At 55.0% G+C, this 22600-nt stretch overlaps 1 protein-coding gene across 1 annotated transcript in view; it reads right to left on the bottom strand.

Annotated features, from left to right (window-relative positions):
* Positions 1 to 22600, bottom strand: part of MGAT5B (alpha-1,6-mannosylglycoprotein 6-beta-N-acetylglucosaminyltransferase B) — a 69161-nt gene that overhangs the window by 20389 nt on the left and 26172 nt on the right. Inside the window, 4 exon segments of the mRNA XM_040456525.1 lie at positions 2398 to 2531; positions 3930 to 4061; positions 20365 to 20534; positions 21923 to 22087. Coding sequence (XP_040312459.1) covers positions 2398 to 2531; positions 3930 to 4061; positions 20365 to 20534; positions 21923 to 22087 — 601 coding nt within the window.

The following is a 22600-nucleotide window of genomic DNA, read 5'->3' as shown; positions in this document are numbered from 1 at the left end:
AGGAGGACAGACCAGACCCTCTCTCCCCAGTTTGCCCGCCCAGCCCCATCTCCCTCCCTCTGGCCCCACCTGCTTCCCCCCACAGACACCCCAGGCCTCTCCCCTAATTGCCATTTCCTCCCTACTCACCCAGCCGAAGAATCCCTCGTTCTACCAACCCTGCCCAGTTAGCAAACTAGTGGGACAGGGAAGTGTCCAATCAATTAGAGTAACAGAGACCAAGAGCCAAGAGCTCGTGGGGGCAGGGGCAAGGGTGAGCCCAGAGAGGCAGCCACCCTGGCGACACCGCCTGGCTAGATGCGGAAATGAGTCTGCTCATGAATTCTGCCCTGGACCCGCAAACTCTCTCTTCCTTTTTTGTTCTGTTTCTTTAATGTATTCACTCAATTAACATTTTCCGAGGACCTTGATAGGCTCCAGGGAGATAAATCAGTCAGTGGCCCCCCTTCTGAGTGGTTCATAATCTATCAGGGAGAGATCAGTGTATAAGCAAGTAACTCTAATATACTTCAATAAACGCTTTTGTAGAAATGGATTTAAAAGTTATAAAAACAGGGGCGCCTGGGTGGCTCAGTCAGTCAGGTGTCCGACTTTGGCTCAGGTCACAACCTCACAGTTTGAGTTCAAGCCCTGCGTCGGGCTCTGTGCTGACAGCTCGGAGCCTGGAGCCTGCTTCGGATTCTGTGTCTCCCTCTCTCTCTAATCCTCCCCTGCTCATGCTCTGTCTCTGTCTCTCGAAAATACATAATAAAACGTAACAAAAATTTTTTTAATTAATAAAATAAGTTATAAAAACAGGTGAATATATTGCACCCACATAAGATGAAAGAAATCAGTGGAAGTGATAATAAATAAAGGAGGCATTTGAGTTGGGGTTTTAGAGGATGAGTAGGAGTTCTCCAGGTTTGGAACTCCACATCCAGCGGGCCCCACCCCACATAAATCCTCCATTTTTTCAGTGTTGATTATTGCAGAAGCCTCTTAACCCATATCCTCTTTCCCCCTCTCCTCTACCACTGCCCCTTACCACTATCCCCACCTCCTTTCCCTCCAGAGTCTGGTCCCCACAGAGCCATGTGGCCTCAGACCTCCGGGCCTCAGTTTCCTCCTCTGGGCTCCAAGGAACCATCCCACCTTCCCAACCTTCTGGGATCCAATCAAGCCATCACCTATGTGCCGAGAAATTGCATCTGCCACTAATGTGTCCTAGAACCTGGAGATGAAGACAAAAAAGGGCCCTAAGCGCCCCAAAGAGGCGCATTAATTTGACAGACGAAATAAATAGCGGGTACTTTACTTGTACGCACGTTCCTGGGACCCTGCTCGGAACCTAGTTTGCTCTGAATTTAGATACAGCCTAACAAAGGTGCTTATCTGGCTTTCCAACCCAGAGCCTTCAAAGAGCCACAAATTAGCTGTGCAAGACGCTGCTGGAGGCAGCTACACTGACAACAATTAAATGTGACAGCTGATAGCTGCCCAATGAGGAGAAAAAGCACCACATCAAACAGTGACAGCAGAAGGGGCCACTTAGCAAGGGGACCCAGCTCCGCACACCTCTGCCAACCCCGAAGGGCAGGCTCGTGCGCGCCAGAGCCAGAGTGAATTGACCCTTCGTTGTCAAGAAAAGATTAAATTATCTTCACCACGCTGCAGGTAAGAGGGCAGGTCAGCGTGTGTATATATTTTAGAGTCTCATTAAAAATAGCTCTAAGGCTTAGCTCTAACCGCACTCCTTGCCTGGCACCCACTGTCAGAGGGTTTCCACAGGGACTCCAGCCCCCAGGGTTACTTCCCATTATCCCCAATGCTAGAGACTACTGGAACCTTCCAGAACCTTCCAGAACCTTCCACTTCTTTCCACATCTGCCTTCATTTCATCTGGTCCCTCCACTTAGAAGAGCCTGCCTGTCCTGCCCCTTCGCCACCCCCTAGAGCTCCCCAGTATACTTTTGGCCTCTCTTTCTACAAGGTCACTGAATCCTCGTTGTTCTGGAACGTGTGCTCAGCATCTCTCTGAGAGCAGCCTGTGATTCTGGAGGCAAAGGCCACTCCCTCCGTGTTGGAAAGGTCACCACGTTTCTCCCAAGCCCGGCTGGAAGCCCCCACCCCTGCCCTTCCCTCCAGGCTGCTCCCTCCTCGCTGCCTGCTCCCCAGACACCACAAGATACTTCCTGTCTGGGTCACACATTTGCTGAAGGGGGAACAAGGCTTTCCTGGGGCAGGCAGGTGCCTGGGCCTGCCCTGCTCCCACACTGGCCCGGGGAAGGAAAGCCAGGGAGGAATAGGGGACCCTGCTCCTCCCATGCACCCCTGAGAGCAACGAGGAGGCCCCAACTGCCCCTGACCGCCCCCCCCCCCCCACCCACCACCACATCCTGTGCCTGGGACACTCACGGAACATGGTCATGAACTGCTTGGGGTTGAGGTTCCAGTAGCCCCAGTTGGTCCGGTATCCGTGCAACGTGGCGTATTCCTCATGGTTGTATGCGGGTTCTGTCCCGAAGGTGTCAATGACCCGGATTCGGCATCTGCTCCCCGCCCCGGGGGTGGGGGGGGTGGGTACCAGGAACCAGGGTCAGCCACCTCCTGTGTCTCCCTGGGCTGGGTTGCCCCAGCAGGGGCACTGTAACCAGCCAGTGGCCGGGTGCTACTGCAACTGTGGTCAGAGCTTGGGCTCAGACACTACCTAGCTGTGTGACCCCAGGCAAGCGCCTTAACCTCTCTGGGTGAGCTCCACCATCAGTCAAGTGAGGATAACAAAAGCCCACCTGTCCCAGGGTTGTGTGAACCATAGACCACTCAGTCAGGAACTGTTCGTTATTTCGGCTGCCCCAAGGGAGCCTAGTGGCGGGGGGGGGGGGGGCCATCTGTAGGATTTGCACTTTCCTGAGCAGGGAGCAGCAGTCATTCGAGTACACAGCCCCCCTGCTCAGGAGCCTGACACCCCCAGGATGCGCCTGGCCTGTCTGGGCTGCGATGCAGAGGGCAGGGCCCGGGGGGACCAGCCACTACCATTATCCCGAATATTGGAGCCTACTGGAACCTTCCAGAACCGTCCAGTTCTTTCCACATCTGGGGAAGGCAATGCCAGCTTGGCCACTTCAGGTACACCTCCCAGCCGGGCGGAGGCTCTGTCTCGGCCCCAAAACCTCTCCCTCTGTCTGTCCCACCCCTGGGCGTGGGCACCGGAAGGAAACTGCTGAGACTCAGACACCCCTCCAGGAAGCTCCCTCACCCCCCCCTTCCTTCCCGGTGACCCAGAATTGTCCACAAACTGCTGAGGTCGGCACTATTCCCCCAGAGGAGGGGCCGGGGGTGGGAGGCAGCGGCACCGAGCGCATGAAGAACACGCATTAATAATAAAAGCAATAACAGTGCCTGTCACTTTTTTTTCCCTAATAAAATCATGCGGGACAGTCAATGGGACTGGAGCAAATGTAATAAATAGCAGGGCTCTCGGTGCTAAATTAAACCCAATATCCCGCTGGCTGCAGAGACGGGAGCCGGGAGCCGGAGCGACGGCATTGGCCTTCGCCCAAACCCAGGGGAGTGGGGTGGAGGGAGGGCGGAGGAGGGGGTGCTGAGCCCCCACAAGCCGAGGTCGTGGCCCCCCTGGAGTGTGCCACTCCATCCACTCCTCCCCGCGATGATTCGATTCCCCTGCCCACCCCATCCAGGTCACCTCTGAGCCCCGCCCCCAGGCTGCCCTGCAGCAGAGGGGCAGTGAAGGGAGCCCCCCACTCCGAGTATTAATTGAGGAAGCAGGGGGGGCGGGGCAGAGCTCCTCCAAGAAGGCCAGTGGTGGGGGAGGGGAGACAGAGGCCGGGGGAGGCTTCCCCTGACCGACCGCGACCGCATGGTCCAGGGACAAGGCAGTCCCCCCACCCTGGGGCCAGTGTCGGCACCACCCGCCAGAGCTCACTCACCTGTACTTCTTGAAGGATAATCCCATATGCTGCTTCATCTGCTGCAGGCCGTGGTAGTCGGTGTAGATGAGGTCAAAAGGCAGGGGCATGGTGAGCGGGCAGTTCCCCCGGCCTGGCGGCACCCCTAAGTTACTGAGAGAAGAGCCCCTCAGAGCCTGAGCCCCAAGAGGGGCCCACAGGCAGCAGACCCCCACCTTCCCAACCAGCCTCGAGTCTGGGGCTCCTGGAGCCCCCCCCCCCCCCAGTTCTTACAGCCCAGGATAAACATGGGGGGGGGCACCATAAAGGAAAGCGAGGCTGGCACATGAGCGCTGGCAGACTTGGAAAGGAAGTGAACGGGGTGGCCATGTCCAGTCGTGTAAGTTTTCCACTGCCCAAGAGACCTCAACGAGAGGAAACAGGACTGAGATCCAGCCCGGGCTAGCTTGCCAGGCTGTGCCCCTCACCTGGGCTGCTTGCCACTCGGAAGGGGCACCTTTTGTTGATTTGCACAAATGTGCTCCCCGCAGGCCTGCGCCCGCCCAGAGGGGGCACCTTTATCTAGCGTTCACAAATCGCCATCAATGCCCACTATGGTCCTCAAGGTGTCTTCCGTGTTTGGAGCAGAAGGCCCTGCCTCAGAAGATAGAATTCAGCTCTGCGGACTGGCTCCTGGCCCACAGAGATGCCCAGCCCTGCCCCCCAGGGTCACCCAGCCTGCTAGATCATTTACACAGAAGCTTTCCTCTGGTGACCCAGTGCCAGAGCCTTTGGGTCATGTCACTGGAGCCCGGAGGACACGGCCACGCTGCCCGTGTAAAATCTTGGCATTGGACTTCCCTGCCCACCACGCAGGAGCCCCGGCTCAGCCTGAAAACCCACCCCCCTGCGGGACACAAGGAGGCATTTAGATCGCTCATTCAGTAAGTCTGTACTGAGCCCCTGAGCCAAGCCTGGCGTGGAAAAGCCCCCCTTTCTGTGGGGACCCCACAGCAGCCACCCACCTCCCCTGGAGTCCCACCTCCCTTGGATGCGTGGTCCAGGAGACCTCCCAGTGAGCCCCTTCAGGGATCCACATGAAGAGCAGCCTCAGGCAGGGTAGGGGAGGAGCTTTGACAAGGTCACGGCTCATCGATGGCAAAAGGCCACGACTGATGAGCTCTCTGGGCACATCTCGGGCTCCTAGAGCCAATTCAAGCCAGGTGGAAAAGTACCAGCCTGGGCGTCTTTGCGTTCTCTTTGCTCATGCTCTGCCGGCCACCATCAGAAGCTGGGGAGGGGGGCGCTGCGTACACTGTCCCCAGCGTACGTTGTCCCCTGCACACACTGACAGAAGCTGCGCCTTTTCAATGCCGTTTATGGTAACTGATGACAAGGCCATGATGGAAAGGTGTCAGGGGAGGCTGTGTGTGACGGGGATTGGGGACATCAGGGGTCGGCTGTGCCCTGCAGAAAAGGGCAGCAGGAAGTGGGGGGGGGGGTCTTTCCCTGTGCCTGCTCCCCACCAGCCGGTGCACCCCAGCCTCACCCAGCTTCCCCTGCTAAGCGTCGAGAGGAGAATGCAAAAATCGAACACCCAGTGTCTGTCTCATTTCTTATCTATATACGTAACAGTGGCCGAGGGTCCCCTCCCCGACTCGACCAGCTCCCGTGTGACTCCCCTCTCCAACTGGACCACCACACGGGACTCTCAAACCCAGGACTTCTAAGGCAGGGCAGCCTTTGTCAGCTTTTGCCGTTGTTGTTGAAATAACCCGGAATGAGCACAGACCGCAGGGGTCTGGAGCCATCACAGGAAACGGCTCCCACAGCCTGGAGACTTCATGAAATATTTGGTGGTATTTTTACGTAGGGAGCAGATTTTCGCCTTCTACTCCCCAGGATACCTCTGTCATTTCCTTTCAAGCACGGGCTTTCTCTCACCCTCTGCCCCCCCACCCTCCCCCCCAAAAAAACTCCTCCAGTAAAACTGATGCTCCCGAAAGAAGCATCATTTTTGTGCCGGGCTGCAGCAGATACCTAGAGAGAGACACCACCTCCCACCCCCGATTCCCTGCACGAACCCCCTATCCCTTCCTTGCAGAAACCAGGAAGGCGGTGGCTTCTCCTCCCACAGGAATCGGGGCCTGGGAAAGCCAATTAACAACCCTAAAGTACAAACTGTAGGTGGGTCCGGTCGCTGCTACGGGCACCGTAAGAGGATTACTTCCCCACGTTACATTTGTGGTTGGTTTCTAGGCAAGGTGTCCCTCTGTGGCCACACGTGGTGCCAACAAAGTCACGGGGGCTTCCTTTGGTTGCCCGAACCCCGACCACAGCCGTGGCCCCTGCCCCAAACACCTCGGCCGCCGAGAGGCCAGCTGAGCCACACACAGCTCTCCCCTGGGAGAATGGCTCCGCGCTGACGTTCTAAGGCACGAGCCCTCATCATCTTTGTCCCTTGACGGGGCTGACATTTTGAACAAGGAACCATTCTGCACGGTCTCAGCTTATTAATTCATTTAAATCCTTTCATCTGGGAGATCAGACTCATTCTTCTCCTGCTCCCCTCTTTCTAGGCTAGGAAAACAGAGAGGTTTAGTAATTTAGCCAGGGTTGCACAGCCAGGAGGCTGTGAAGCTGGGATTGGGACCCAGGCAGTGGGGCTCCAGAGCCCTCCCCCTCCCCCCACTCCCACCCGCTAAGCTCTCCTGCGTCTCCAGCACGGTGGTGGATGGTCGGACCACAAAGACATCCCCGAAACCCGAGCCCCGGCTGCCAGCAGAGATTGGGCTCCAGTCCCAGTTCTGTTGCTAACCTCGGGGGAGTCATAAGCCTCTAGGAATTTCGTTTTTCTCCTCGGGAAAAGACAAATAAAAATGCCTCCCTCCCAGGGTTCCTGGTAGGATCAACCGAGGCGCGGTGAGTGAGCGTTCTGCTACGTATCGTTTCTTCTTGGCAGCATCTGCCTTCTGCACTTGTGGGTCCGGCAACTCCTTCCTGAACCACACGCAGCCCCCTCGCTCAAGGCCCGTCATTTCTCACCTCGCATCTTGAGGTCATCTCCTCTCTGCTCAGTGTCCCTCCAGTCTTGTCTCTTTCCTAGAGAGATCTTTCCACACTGTAAACCTGGTTCCAATCCCTCCCAGAAGACTTCTCACTTCCCGGCCCTTGTGTCCTCCTCCTCCAGGAAGTCTTCCTTGGATGCCGCGCCCCTGTGCTCCCCCACCCCTTGCTTCAACCCCCGCCACTCTGCACTGTCCTGAGTCACCTCCTTCCAACCGGGCCCGTGAGGATAGGCCCAGGCATCTTTGAAAGCCCAGAGCCGGGACAGCATCTGGCCCGATAAGCCCCTGCTGTGTTCAGGAAGGAATAAACAAACCAATGAATCCGGTGAATGCTTAGGCTGAAAATCTGGCCAAGGAAAGTCTGTCTGGAGAGAGGTGCCGGGTGAGGGGAGACAGGTGTCTCAGAGGGGTAAGAAGCACCCTGCTCTTCTGAGGAGTGAGCAAGGGTCCTGGGACACCCCGGGACCCACACTAGTGGACCTCTGTGCCCTGCAAGTGCGCAAGCCATCCTGCAGGAAGGAGAGGAAGAGAGACAAGCTGGCCCAGAGACTGCAGACCGCCTCCCAGGAGGAGTTAACGCGGGGCCGCTCCGTCTCCCCGGCCCTTTCTAGAAAACAAGAGTTTTCGATTTAAAGAGACTTCACTGGAGATAAGTGTGGCTGCTCATTGCTCTGGTCACAGGGACTCAGAGCCCGCCCGGAGGACAGCGGAGAGGGTCAGCCCCGCCTGGGGGTTGGGGGAGGACTGTGGTTTCATCACTTGTCAGTTAAGTTCGTCTTTATGGGCAATTTTACCCTAAGTGGTTGGTCGGAGCAAGGGTTGGTCGGTTGGGGGAGCACAGGGGCGGGGCATCCAAGGAAGACTTCCTGGAGGAGGAGGACGCAAGGGCTGGGAAGCGAGAAGTCTTCTGGGAGGGATTGGAACCGGGTTTACAGTGTAGAAAGATCTCTCTAGAATAGAGACAAGACTGGAGGGACACTGAGCGGCGAGGAATTGAAAACCGCTGCCTCCTCACAGCCTTTCAGCCAAAGGTGCCCACGGAGGCTCAGCCGGGCAACGCCACCTTCCACGTGGGCTCCTCAAAAGGTGCCTGCCCAGATGTTTCCTCGTTTCCAATGCCAGTTCCCGATTCCTCTTTGGACTCTTAGCCCGGGGCTGTGTCGGGGGTGGGGTGGGTGAGGGGAGGTCGAGGAGCCTCCCCACCCCCAGTGCACCCGTGGGGTCCCCCCCCGACCTGGGTCAGTCTATTAGGGGAGGCAGCACCTCTCCATGGAGGGACATGACACCATCCACTCAGCACCTCTGGTCCGCACACTACCGTCCACAATGCTTCGGGAGGATGGGGGAGTCTACACGGAATTGCCCGACTGGGTGCCTGGATTATATTTCTAAATGGCCCCGGGCCACCTGAGCCGGGAGCCTGGATACCGGATGAAAGGGGCACAGGGATCAAGGGAATGGAGCTTTTCCACGGTTCGCCTGGTGATCCTGGGGCCCCACACCCAAGCCGAATTAATCCACCCTGCAGGGGGGCGGGCGGAGGAGGGGTCAGGATTTAATGGGCACAGAATTTCAGTTTGGGGAAACAAAAAAGTCCTGGAGAGGGATGACAGTAATGGCCGTATAACCTTGTGAACGCACGTAATACCGAACCATATACTTCAATTAAACTATAATTTCTTAAACTTCAATATAAACTATAATTAAACCGTTCACACTCAAGGGACCACGCGTGCCCAGCCCCACAAGGACGTGCCCGGCCCTCTGCCTCCCAGAGGTGCCCGTGTCCCCACCTTCCCCAGCTCCCCCAGACTCCCAGCTGGCTGTAACGCAGGGGTGCAGCACATATTCGCAGGAGGGGAGACTCGGTAGGCGAAACAGAGGGGCGGGGTGGGGGTGGGGGGGAAAACAATCTATGCCCAATTGAAAAAAAAAAAAAAAATCCTCAGCTGGGAATCGAAATGCTGAGCTCTGGCTCCGTGGAAAGCACTCCTGGGCGTGAGCTCCAGCACCAACGTGCCCGGTGACCTTGCACAGACCTCGGATCGTCCTGGCGTCCGCCTCCGGTCCCAGAACGTGGTGCTCGGACTGATCTCCACGATCCCTTCTGGGCTAAAAATTCTCTGGTTTTATTTCTCCCTGTGCCTTTGGTCTGGGGCTGGAAATAATCTCTCCAGGTAGTGCTTACATTCTGGAACAGACTATCCTCCCTCCCTCTCTTCTCTGTGTGGGAGGGACCTAATTAAAAAGAATTCTCACCAAGTGCTCAGAGATCTCTGGCTCCCGGTGCTAGGCGCACCCAGGTAACTTCTGCTTTGCCAGACCCATCTCATTGCTGGGAGCACACCGGCCGGGGCCGCCCAGGACTGTTCCGCCTCCCAGGGGACCTGCGATCCCTCCGACCCCACCCAGTACCCGCCTCCTGGGCACTATGGTGTGGCCCCCCTGTCTCTCTAGGTCTAGGTCCACGGCCTGTTTCTAGGGCAGGCCCCTGCCTCTTCCCAAGAGCAAAGGAGGCAGAGAGAAAGGACCCCAGAGAGTTAACAGGACATCTAATGAACTGCTTTAGAAGGGAGGTCAGGACCACCAAAGAGAAAGAATTCTATTGTTCTGCAGCGTTTTCTTCTCTGGCCCAGGACCGGCTCAAGAGCAGCCAGAACTAAAGGCAGAAAAGGAGCAAGGGCCAGAAGGTTCTAAAAGAGAAACACAGGAAGCAGCAACCCCCGCCCCGCAGCCCCCCCCCCCCCCCGCCCTGGGCATTAGGACCACTGTCCAGAGCTGATGCTTTCTTCCCCAGCACGACTTCCTATTTAAGCGAACAGCTAAGAATAGTGCCACCGCTCCCAGGAGAGCAGGATGAAACCACGGATTCCTTCCTCCAGTTCCCGGGGGGTCAGAACGGGAACACGCCACACGTCCCTCTGGCTGTTCCCTGCCTCCTTCCTTGCAGACAGGCCCCAATTTATATAACGAATGTCTGTCTGTAAATGCACAAAGCAAGCGTCTCTCGTCTAAGCTGTGCCTTAAAGGTAGCAGGATGGTGGTTCCCAGGCCCGGCGCAGGTTATAACCACTGAGATTCCCGGATGCCCAGGCCCAGAGGGGCTGCCTCATCACTCCGGGGTGGGGCCGGGCTTTGGGATGTTGGGTCCCCGGTCCCCGGGTGAGTCTTGTGCGCCCGGGGCTCTCACGATCCTATCCGGTTCCACAAAGCTTTTTCGGGGGCCTTGAGGACACAAGATGGGTAAGCCGCTGTTCTCAACACGGTTAGCACAAACCCCGTGGGAGACGTGGGTTGAAGGAGAGACGAGGTCCCGGGGCGCTGCACGTGCACGGCTAGGGGCCCTGGGTCACTGGGGAATAGCTTGGGAAAGATGAGTCCGGCTCCCGGGAAAAGACCTCCCTTTCACCTAAGCTCCTTTAGGAGCTCAGAGAAAGCTGGAAGGACCACAGGGGGTCATTTGTACCACACTACACTTCTGCCGGCTTCTGCGGGAATAAACGAGTCCCGGGCCGGCCGAGCCCCTGTTCTGAGGCCGGAGCAGCGGGGTTTCCTCCATTCGGTGGGGGCTTCAGCCTCCACTGCCCACCTACTCGCTCTCCAGCCGCCACATGACAAGATCTCCTCTGTCTCTGTACTTGGTATGGAGAGGACACTGGACCCCACCTCCCTTTACGAGAACCCGGGGCCCCCAGGCTAGGCTTCCTCCCAGGAACAAATCTCGCCTTGTTCACGAGCCTCAGGAGGCAGCCTCTGCCTCAATTCTCACCTCACTCCCCGTGGCCCTGCCCACCCCACCGGGGTTGCACGGACCTTGCCTGAGAGCCTGCAATTTCCTTTCAAGGTCTCCTCCTTTGCGACCCTCTGGCCCAGCGGGGACCAGGCCGGCGCTGGGAAAGGTGACTCAGCCGCTGCATGCGTGCGGTCAGGTTTATCAGCCCGTGTCGAGAGTTGGTCAGATTCGTAAGAAACAGACTCCCACTCCCTGTGGCTCAATGCAGCACGGAGCAGGAGGCGCGGGCGGCCCTTGTAAGCAACCGTCTCTCCTGGACCCTGAGGAAGGATGCAGGGCGGAGGCCAGCGCGGCTCAGGGCTCCGCGGCAGAGGTCCCCCACCTTGCACGGCGCTCAGCGGCACTGACCCCGTCCCACCGCACCGGAGATTAAAATGCCTCGTTGGGGGGCGCCTGGGTGGCGCAGTCGGTTAAGCGTCCGACTTCAGCCAGGTCACGATCTCGCGAGATCTCCCGTGATCTCGCGTGAGTTCGAGCCCCGCGTCGGGCTCTGGGCTGATGGCTCAGAGCCTGGAGCCTGTTTCCGATTCTGTGTCTCCCTCTCTCTCTGCCCCTCGCCCGTTCATGCTCTGTCTCTCTCTGTCCCAAAAATAAATAAATATTGAAAAAAAAAAATAAAATGCCTCGTTGGAATCCAAGGAAAGGGAAGGAAACAGGAGAGGGGAGAGTGGATGGAGTTTCTTTAGCAGAGATTAATCGTCTGCCCCTCAAGCCTCCGCGAGGAACGGGCAGCAAAGAGAAACAGCCACTGTTTACAGGAGTCCGATAAGTGCCAAACAGATGCCAGATGGGCTCGCCCTTCCCGTTTCTAATTTACGTACTTTATACGTTATAAAATGTCTCAAGCATCTGGAAGATTCTAGAAAAGAATATAACGATACGACAAATCCTTCTATTCCCACTTCCCAGCCTTGTCAAGTCGTCACATTTTGCCACCTTTGGTTCAAATCTGTCCCCCCGCGGCCGGCGCCCCCCCCAGGGGATAACACGCCGCAAATCCGTGTGGAGCCCTGGGGTGTGTCTGTCTTGTCCGCTGTCCTCGCGTTTCCTGCCCTCCACCTCACCCCCTGCCACCTCCTGCTCTCTCCCCCTTCCTCGGGGGGCCATCCCCGGGGGGCCACCAGGCACCACACTCTCCCTATCCTGTGTCTTCAACTGCTCCCTTTTCGGCCTCCGTCGCACAAGCACTTAAACGTGCCTATGTTCTCCCACCTCGAGAGGTAAGCGAGCAGACCTCCCGTTACGGGGTGAATCGTGTTCCCCCAAAAGGTGTTGAAGTCCTACCCCCCCCCCCTCCCCGGTACCCAGGAATGTGACCTCATTTGCAAAACAGGGTCTTTGCGGATGATCGAGGGAGGGACGTTAGGGTTGGGCCCTAATTCGACATGAGAACTTGGACACAGAGACAGACACACACGGCGGGGAAGGCGGCGTGAAGGCACAGGAGGAGACGGTCACCTGCGAGCTGAGGCACACCTGAGGCCACCAGAAGGTGGCCGAGTCCCGACGCAGGTTCTCACAGCCTCGGAAGGAGCCGGCCCACTGGCCCCGGGACTTCCACAACCGGGGCGCCGTGGCCTCCACCACCGTGAGACAGTGAGTCACCCAGTTTCACAACACTTTGTCTTGGCAGCCCCCGGGGAAGCTGCGATTCTGCTGTCGCCTGCCTCCTGGCCTCTCCTCCCCTCGCAGCGAGGCTCCTCCAAGAGGCTTCATGTCTGCTTCCTCACCAGCCCCCTCCTCCTCCAACCCACCCACGTCTGCCGTTCATCCCCGCAACTCAACCACCTGGGTCTTTGTAGGGTCAACAAGGACGTCCACGCGGCCAAATTCAGTCTCCTTCTCACTTTCGGTGAGCATCTCACATCACTGGCCACACCCTCCTTCTAGAAGCATCTCCTTTCTCTATTGGTGCCCATGGCTCCGGACCCTCCCGGCCACTCCTCAGTCTCCTCTGGCAGCACGCCTTTCTCCAAGAGGACTTTCGCTGTTACTGTTCCTTAAGGCTTTGTGCTCAGGCCTTTCCTCCCATCACTTGGCAGGGGACGATGGTAGAACCCTCCACCCGGTGGCTGCTTTGAGCCCGGTGGCTGCTAGTTCGGCCTAGTTCAGGCCAGTCTGAGCCAGTCACGGCCAGTCACGCCCTGAGGCCTGCCTCACCTGGCTCCCAGAGCGTTGGGCTGCGTGAGGGGGGCCGAGATGTGGCCCCCGCCTCCCTCCTTCTCTGGGGATCCTCCCCGGTATTTCCCTGGAACAACGCTGCTCCAACAAAAAGGCCAGGAGACTGATTTCCACGGGGTCCCCCTGCTTGACAGCCGAGAGTTTTCCCTTCTTGTCCTCCTTATTTAAACATTCTCGGGGCGCCTGGGTGGCGCAGTCGGTTAAGCGTCCGACTTCAGCCAGGTCACGATCTCACGGTCCGGGAGTTCGAGCCCCGCGTCAGGCTCTGGGCTGATGGCTCGGAGCCTGGAGCCTGTTTCCGATTCTGTGTCTCCCTCTCTCTCTGCCCCTCCCCCGTTCATGCTCTGTCTCTGTCTGTCCCATAAATAAATAAAAACGTTGGAAAAAAAATTAAAAAAAAAAAAAAAACATTCTCCTCTCAAGCTTTCATCATTTGCCAGTTAAGTCAACTAATTTTCTACTAAACCCAATTTCACTCATGGATGGAGGAAGAGCTCAGCAATTTTTCCCCATGCCATGTACTATTAATGGTGCTTGAAATTATGCAAATAAAATTAATGAGCACCGCCGATTCTGGGCAGGCAGGCAGGGAAAGGCTTAATTTAAAATGCCCACTGTGGGGGCGCCTGGGTGGCTCAGTCGGTTGAGCGTGGGACTCCTGATCTAGGCTCAAGTCATGATCTCACGGTTGGTGGGTTCGAGCCCCGCGTGGATCCCTGCGTCGGGCTCTGCACTTTCGGTGCAGAGCCTGCTTGGGATCCTCTCTTCCCCTCTCTCTGCCCCTCCCCTGCTCCCTCGCTCTCACTCTCAAAGTAAATAAATAAACTTAAATAAGGAAATAAATAAAATATGGGGCGCCTGGGTGGCTCCGTCGGTTAAGCGGCCAACTTCTGCTCAGGTCATGAGCTCACGGTTGGTGGGTTCCAGCCCTGTGTCGGGCTCCGGCCTGGAGCCTGCTTCTGGATTCTGTGTCTCCTTCTCTCTTTCTCTCTCTCGGCCCCTCCCCTGCCTGTTTGCTTGTTTGCACACTCTCTCTCTCTCTCGAAAATAAATAAACAATAAATAAATAAATAAATAAATAAATAAATAAATAAATAAAATGCGCACTGTGCACGGGCATTCACCGGGATGAGTCGGGGCGTGGCCAACTGGAGGCTCTGGGCCCGCCTCTCCTTCCCTGGTGCGCGGTGGGCGTGGCCAGGGCCGTGCGAGCGCGCGCCGCTGGGCGCACTGTTCTTGCCCCGCCACCAGCAGCAAAGCCAGATGTGGACTCTGTGCATTGCCCCCAAACATCACTCCAGTGAGCTGGTTAATTAAAACACCAAAACGCGAGAAGCAGAGAAAGGCGGCTCATCCGTCCAGCCTTGCTGCTCAGTCAGTGGCCAAGACATCTGCCACGAACATCTGTGAGCGAACCACGGTAACGGTCCAAGCCGCATCTTCGTCCCACTGCCTTCCCCGCACCGGCCCTTTAGCCAGACTGGGGAGACGTTTCTGCCACAGGAGCCGAGCTGTGGCTCAGGATCCGGATTGCCTTCACATCTCCCTGACCTATTTTCAAGTCAACCTGGTGCTGCCTTTAGGGAACGGCTCCCTCCCGGATGATTCTCAGGACCCACAGCAACGCCGTGAGTGCATTCAATGGGATCTCTGCCGCCGACCCCTTGCCAGGCTCAAGTGCTCACCGTCTTGTTATGAGTTGCACCGTGTCCCCCCAAAAATTCATGCTGGCCTTCTAACCCCTACTAACTCGGAATGTGCCTTTATTTGGAGACAGGGCCTTTGAAGAGGTAGTCAAGTTGAAATAAGGCCATTAGGATGGGTCCTAATCCAACAGGAATGGTGTCCGTGTAAGAGGGAGAGATTTGGACACAGACATACAGAGAAAAGGCCACATGAAAATGAAAGCAGAGCTCGGGGTGACGCTTCACCAGCCAATGAGCGCCAGAGATCCCCAGAAACCGCCAGTGGCCCCGGGAGAGGTCTGTGACAGATTCTCCCTCACAGCCTCAGAAGGAACAGCCCTGTTCACATCTTGATCTAGGACCTCTCCAGAACTGAGAAACAACAGCTTGCCGTTGTCGAAGCCACTCAGTCTGTGGGGCTTTGTCACGGCAAATACGCAGCTGTGTCTACGTCCCCGCCGGAAGGAAAGGCCTGCATTTAGGTAGCGTTGGGTGGTCTTGGCAGAATGAGCTTCAGGAGCTCACAGCCCTGGCCTGCATCTGTCACGGGAGAAAAGTATATCCAAGAGAGGGCACGGTACCTGCCAGGTCAGCAGGCTCCCACCTGGAGGCGTGACAGGCCCCACTGTCTGGGCCACTTCCAAGGGATGCCTCCTTGGCCCACCCCTGCCACCAAGCATAGCGTGGGTGCTCTGGGGAGGAATCCAGGCCCTCGGGACCTACACTGGAGACACAGAGGGCAGTTCTCGTGAACAAGTCATGAAGGCCGGCTCGCACATTCTACAAAGTCCCAATCCCACAGCAGCCCAGACTGTGGGGGTGGGGGGCTCCAGGGGAGGCTTACAAAAACCACAGCCTCAATGTTTCCATTTCTCGACTTTCACTCCTCATTAGATCATCTGGGGAGCTTGGGAAATATAATAATGACACCCACCCCAGACCGATTAAATAGAGACACCAAGAGTGGGGCCCAAATGTTAGTATGTTTGCAGCCGGTGACAGGGCCGGGGGGGCGGGTGGAGGGTAAGAATCCCCACCTGAGATGTATTCTGACCACAGCTGATGCTGTTAATTTTGTAGACATAACCGGATTATGTCTCCTGGAGATGATAGTTTTTTTTTTTTTTTATTCCTTTAGCTGTTTTGGAATTGTTTCTGATAACAGATTTAGAAAACCCCTTCATGAGACTGTTCCCTGAGGTGTCTGGGCTGTTGACACAACTCTGCCCTGAGCAAGAGCTTCTGCTCACACCTACCTCCCACGGGGGACCGAGGACAGAGCTATCTGGGCACAGCCTCGGGCCTGCCCATTTAACAAACTGCAAATCAGGAATGGAGCAACCTTTCCCTGGAGCCCCTGTTCCTGGGAATTTCAGATCCACAGGAGCCTGGCAGGAGGGGATGTGTTGGCAGGAAGATATGGAGTGCCTGTGGGGCGTGTGAGTGTGTGTGTGTGTGTGTGTGTGTGTGTGCTTGCACATGTGTTTGCCTGTGTGTGGGTATGTGTAGGGATAGACATGTACGTGTGCATGCATGAGGTATGCACAGGGGCCGCACGCATGTGCACACACACGCACATGGGCATTCATATACGGTTATGCACTGGGGCACGCACGCATGGGCACACGTGAGCATCATGTGGGCACACGCATGTAGTGAACGAGCTGGCAGTAGGAGGTATTTCAGACCTTAGTACCTTACACAAGCGCCTCACTTTCAAGGCCTCCTGAGTGCAGTGAACCCCACCTGCACCACGCTGGCCCTGGGATAAGCAATGACAATAACTACAGGCTCAGGGCCAGGCCCAAGAAGTGGCCAGAGGAGGAAGTGCTCTGGGCAGGTAAGGACTCAGGTTGAAGGTTGAGCGAGAAGACACCTCAGCCCAGGTTGAGAAGCAGAGTAACTGAGGTAAATTCCTATCTCTTACGCAGACTTGTCAAATACCTTCTCTCCCCTGGGGGGATGATTCGCTCAGGGTGGTTGATAGGCTGTCACAAATGCCTGGGAGAGGCCTGCCCATTCCCTCAGGGAGCAGTAAAGGAAGGAAGTTCTCATGTCTCTGGCCCCAGAAGATGCAGGGAGGAATCAAGCTGAACCCCATCTGATAAACGTGAATTCATCTAACCTTGAGGCAGGTCAAGGTGTCAGTAATGCTGATAGGATGCTTCACACTCACAGGGGACTTTGTGTGTGGCAGAGCCTGGGATGAGGGGTCCGGACAGCCCTCACCCCCTGGATTCTTCCCACTGTATCTTAGGGTCTCTGATGACCGAGGGGACAAGGGCCCCTAGACCCTTGCTTGCTGCTCTGCCCAAGGCAGGTCTGGCTTGTGGCTAACCACAACCCCTGCTTGTGCCATCCACAAACTGCCCAAGACTTCTTTGACTTTGCAGACACAGGCTCCCTTTTCTCTTTTCTTCACCTCACCCCCACCCTATCTGGCTTTCCTGCAGGAAGCTTCCAGGCCAGGCAAAGATGCCTCTTTTCATCATTTGCAAAAACATTAGCAGCATTTTGCTCCACAGTGTTGATGCATCTGAGTCCTCTGTTCAGAGGGAGCTGGAGGTGAGCAGCAGTGTGTGCTGGCGGGTGGTGAGTGGGCACACTCAGCTCTGAAGAGCCCTGCACAATGTGAACAGCTTGGTCTGACAACAAAGTGCCACCAGGGTGAGAGTCAGAGTGAGGGACATGCTGGTTCCCTCTCCCAGTGCTGAGTAGCTAGTCTGCAGGTTCAGCACCAGCACTCGGGGACAGCTCCCTGGCCAGTTCCTTCCCACTCTTGGTGACCGACCTCCTGCCAGATTTTGGCAGGGGCTGGGGGTAGGGGGGTTGAGGGGTAGGGGATGTGCTACTCCCAGGTGACAACTCCTCCCCCAGAACCTGCTGCCCCCAACCTGGGATTGTGTTTCCCAGTGCTGCCACCCCATACAGCCCCTTCCTTAGTCCCTGTCATCTTCTTTCTCCCCCTTCAAAGTGAACCCTATAGGTACTGTTCCTCTCTGAAGACACTTCACCTTCCCTAGGCCTACTGCAGACAAGTGCATCAGTCTACACTTGATCTTAGCCAAAAGGCCGAGAAGCGATAAGTGCATCAGTCTAAAACAGTGACTCCAGCAGTGAATCACAAGCCACAGGAATAAAAACCTTCAAGCCACTAGGTCATTTAGTGGCCTCCCAGCACAATGTGGTATCAGCCTCCTTCTCCCCATAATCCTCCATCCATAGAGCTGGTCCTAGTACCACCCTCCGATCAAGGTCACACGGAGCCCTACTCGAGTTACTGGCAGACTCCAAGTTCAGGGGAAAACTGAGAGGATGAGTAGCTGCCCAAACCACGCTGACCTAAGATTGCCTATGGCTTTGTCCCCGCCAGTATCCTCCGCTCTCCAATGCTCCTGTGCTATAGAGCATCAGCATTTGTGGCCAGGACAAAGTGCTGATCAGAGACATCCAGAACCAATAGACCATCAAGATGGCGGGCAAGTTCTGGACAGGAATCACACATTAGCTTGAAAACCACCTCAGAGTAAGTTAATGGGCTGATGAAGGAAAGCCGACGTGTAGCAACAACTCTGCGGCCTTCCTTAGTCATGCCCTGGGGCCAAGTTAGAACAGTCTCATCCAAATACCAATGAGAAAGAGGAAGAAAAAAATCCAACCATAAATCCCTAACCATAAAGAGAAAAAAGATCGATGCTTTTGATTACATTAAATTAAGGCTTTCTGTTCCTTGGGGGGAAAAAAAGAAAAAATGACAAGAGACAAGCCACAAATTTGGAGAAGATTTTTAAACAAATATAACTCACACAGGATTTATACCCACAATATACAAAGAACTCCGACAACTCAATAAGGAAAAGATAAACAACCCAGCAGAAAGGTGAGCAAATAACGTGTGTGGGCATTTCATCAAGGGGAAAGAAGGACCAACTTATGACAGAATGCTCAGCCTCGTTAGTTGTCATGGAAATGCAAGTTAAGAACACAACAAGATATCATGATACCACTCGACACCACCCTCAGTCAGGAAGTCTGATTACACTAGGTGTGGGTGAGAACACGGCCACTGGGAACCTCCAGTTGGTGGGGTGAAATCGGTGCCATCACTTTGGAAAACAGCTGGCATTATTTCACACCATTAGTCCCAATGATTGTGCACCTTAGTCCATCCCAAAGAGAAACTCAGTCTATACCATGACACAGGTTCCCCAGGTGACATGTATAAGAGTGTCTACCGTAGCATCATTCAAGATAAGTTACAAAAGCAGGAAAAAGATGTCCACAGTCAGCAAAAACTGATAAATAATTAAGGACCATCCACATAATGAAATATAGCAGTGAAAATTAAAAAAATAGAGCTACTTCGTACAACATGGGTGAATCATCGAAACATAATAATGGGTGAAGAAAGCAAGTCTCAAACGTTACATACAGTAGATGCCATTTGCACAGAGCTCAAAGCAAAAGAAAAGTAAACCGTATGCTGTTTATGGATACATGACCATGTAAAAAATTAATTTGTTTTTTAAAAGCAAAGAAATGATAAACACAGAGTCCAAGTTGCAAGTTTCCTCTGGGGGGAGGCAGAGGGATGAGGGAGAGAAGGGGCACCAGGTGGATACAGGAGTCCTGGGAATATTCCTTCCTTCCTTCCTTCCTTCCTTCCTTCCTTCCTTCCTTCCTTCCTTCCTGTCTCTTTCTCTCTCTCTCTTTCTTTCTTTCTTTTGTTTTCTCTCTTTCTTTAAGTATTAAAGAAGTATTAATTTAAAAGAAAATCTTTTAAATTAATACTTAAACATTTTTTAATATTTTATTTTATTTTTCAGAGAGAGAGAGAGAAAACATGAGTGGGGGAGGGGCAGAAAGAGAGAGGGAGACCCATAATCCAAAGCAGGCTCCAGGCTCCAAGCTGTCAGCACAGACCACAATGCGGGGCTCAAACCCATGAACCGTGAGATCATGACCTGAGCCGAAGTCAGTTCCTTAACCGACTGAGTCACCCAGGCGCCCTGGGAATATTGGGGGAATTCTGGTAGAATCACGGGAGGACACCCTATATTTGCACTTCCTGACATCTGTTACATACATTTTTGTATGTGTCAAATATTATATGATAAACATTAATAAACGAAGAAAAACTGTATTTCTCTATCTCACAGGTGCAGTAGTTAAGCTTAATCGCACTTGCACACAGGCATGCACACACACATACACGCAATCCTTCCCCCTGTCGTCACCATCTCCCACCTCTAAGAGCATCAGGGGGACCCTGGAAAGGCAAGCGTTGGGGAAGGAGAGGCATTAGCAGCCCACCTTACCACCCCCCAGGTCTTGCGAGCCCCCCAACCCCAGAAGAGGCCCAGGAAGGAGCCCAATTCCAGAAGAAAAACTCCAAGACTCCACCAAGCCCACCAAGACGGCAGGCAAAGAGGACCCCAGCTACATGACATGGCTCAATTCCACAAACTGGTATTTGTCAGCCCCTGAGTACAAACACCAGGGCACGTGTTGGCCCAAGATGGAGAAAAGGATCCTTTGAACAGCACTATGCAAATATACTTCCTTGGTGCATCCCAAACATGACCAGGAACCAACGTGGAGAGGAGCAGGAAATTAGTACTGTCACTATCCACAGTATACCAAGAACCTCCCAGGGAACTGCAGGCAGAGCAGTGGCCCCCGGGGGACAGGTTCCCCTTCCTTCCCTGCCCTGTCCTCCCCTCCCCTCCCCTCCCCTCCCCAGCACTCACCTCTGCAGCTCCTTCAGGGACACTGTGATCCGCAGGCCATGGCCCAGGACATAGAGAGTGGCCAAGATGTCTGCCCACTGCACCATCTCCCCCAGAGGCCCGCCCTTCAGCACCCTTGGGCTGAACACGTCACCAGACTCCTCCGTCAGGAAGCCAATGTGAACGAGGATCTAGGGAGGACACAGGGTCAGCATGGAGGGAGGACACAGGGTCAGCACGGAGGAGCAGCAGCTCTTGCCCTGCCACCCCCAGGGAGACCTGGCCAGCAGCAGATGCTGTCTCCAGGCTGTGCCTGGGCAGGTGTTTTCTGGCACCAGAAGGGGGACCAAGAGGCAGAGTGACTGCACTGGGCACTGGGGATAAAAGTGAACAAGATGTTCACATCCGGCTCTCAAGGCGCTTACGTTCCAGATGGAAGAAGTAGACAACAGTAAACACAGACAAGAGATAATTTCATGAAATGATAGGGACTCTGAAGGAAATAAACAGGGTGATGTGAGAGTCAGGTAAATATTTATTGGTGGATGGATAGATAGATGGGTGGATGGGACAGTGGGTGGGTGCACAGATGAATAGATGATGGATAGGTGGTTGGATGGATGGATGGATGGATGGACAGATAGATGATGGATGGATGGACAGATGGGTGGCTGGCTGGCTGGCTGGATGGTTGGATGGATATGTGGGTGGGTGGATGGATGGATGGATGGATGGATGGATAGATGGACAGACAGGTGAACAAATGGATGAATGGATGGATATATGACGGATGGGTGGTTGGACAGATAGATGGACGAATGGATGGATGGATGGTTGGATAGATGGAAGGATGGACGGACAGATGGACGATTGGATGGGTAAATGAGTAGACAGATGGACGGATGGACAGATGGACAGATGGATGGGTAGAATGGTGGATGGATGGATGGATGGATGGATGGATGGATGGACAGGTGAACAAATGGATGAATGGATAGATATATGATGGATGGGTGGTTGGACGGATGGATGGATGGATGGATGGATGGTTGGATAGATGGAAGGATGGATGGATGGATGGACAGATAGACGGATGGATGGATGGACAGACAGGTGAACAAATGGATGAATGGATGGATATATGATGGATGGGTGGTTGGATGGATGGAAGGATGGATGGACAGATAGACGGATGGACGGATAGACGGATGGATGGATGGATGGATGGATGGATGGATGGATGGACGAACCTACAAATCTCCCCAAAACAGGCTACATTATTCTCAATATTCTAGGCAAATGCCATGACTTTTCTGCCTGAAAAGCACAAGATGTCTACAGAAGGCAGAACCCCTAAGCAGTGTGAGAGAAGGCTTGTCATTCTACCCCAAACGTGAAAAGAGCCGGGGCCACCATATGCATCTATCCTGACTCTGCCTCTCCTGTCCCAGCTAAAATTTAAATAATTCAATAAAACCTTTTCAAGGACAGACTCAGTGCCTACTTATAAACCTGGGGCCCTAAGCTCATTTCCTAAGCTCTGTGAACTCAGCTCCCTGAATGCACAGGGAAGCAGTACCTGCTTCTGATCCCTCCAGACGCTTCCCAGCTTCTGTGCCAGCCGCTGGGCGGCCAGTGCCCACTGGGCCGTGAGCCGCTTGGTCCGTTTCTTCATGAAGATTAGAGACTCCTTCCCACTGCCCATCAGCTCCAGGAGGTGGGACAGGTTGCTCCGGAAAACTGCCTGGAGGGGGCGCCCAGACCTGGGTCCTCCAGCCCTCAGCCCCCAGCTGCACCACCACTGTCACCTGCTGCCCTGGGGGACAGGGGCCCGCACCCTCCCTGGGAGGCTGGGGCCTGCTCTAGCTTCTCCTGCCCTTTGTAGAGGCCGAGGAGCCCCCACAGTCGGGGAGCCCTGGTCTCACCCACCAACACTAACCCCCCAGCCCAACCTTCTGTCTCAGTCCAGCCTTCCGTCCCAAGCCCTTTGGGGGTGGGCAGCTGTGAGAGTTCCCAGGGGTCTCAGCTGCGACACAGAGGCAGCGAGGGTAGTGGTCAGAGCTGGTACTCGGATGGTAGGAAGTCCGGGCCACCTTTCAGTGGAGCTGGAGTAACGAGGTGCCTTGAACAAGTTAACGCCACTCCCTAAACTCAGAATCTCCATCTGTTCAATGCGGTCACATAAAGGCTGCTGGGAGGTTTAAGTACATATAAAGCATCTGGAAGCCTTCCAGAAGCGACAGCTATTGTTACTATT

The sequence above is a fragment of the Herpailurus yagouaroundi genome, unplaced genomic scaffold (genome assembly GCF_014898765.1).
Source record: "Herpailurus yagouaroundi ecotype Mexico unplaced genomic scaffold, PumYag 217, whole genome shotgun sequence".
Taxonomy (NCBI): domain Eukaryota; kingdom Metazoa; phylum Chordata; class Mammalia; order Carnivora; family Felidae; genus Herpailurus; species Herpailurus yagouaroundi.
The sequence above is the reverse complement of the archived record's forward strand: the minus strand, read 5'-3'. Positions and strand labels throughout refer to the sequence as shown.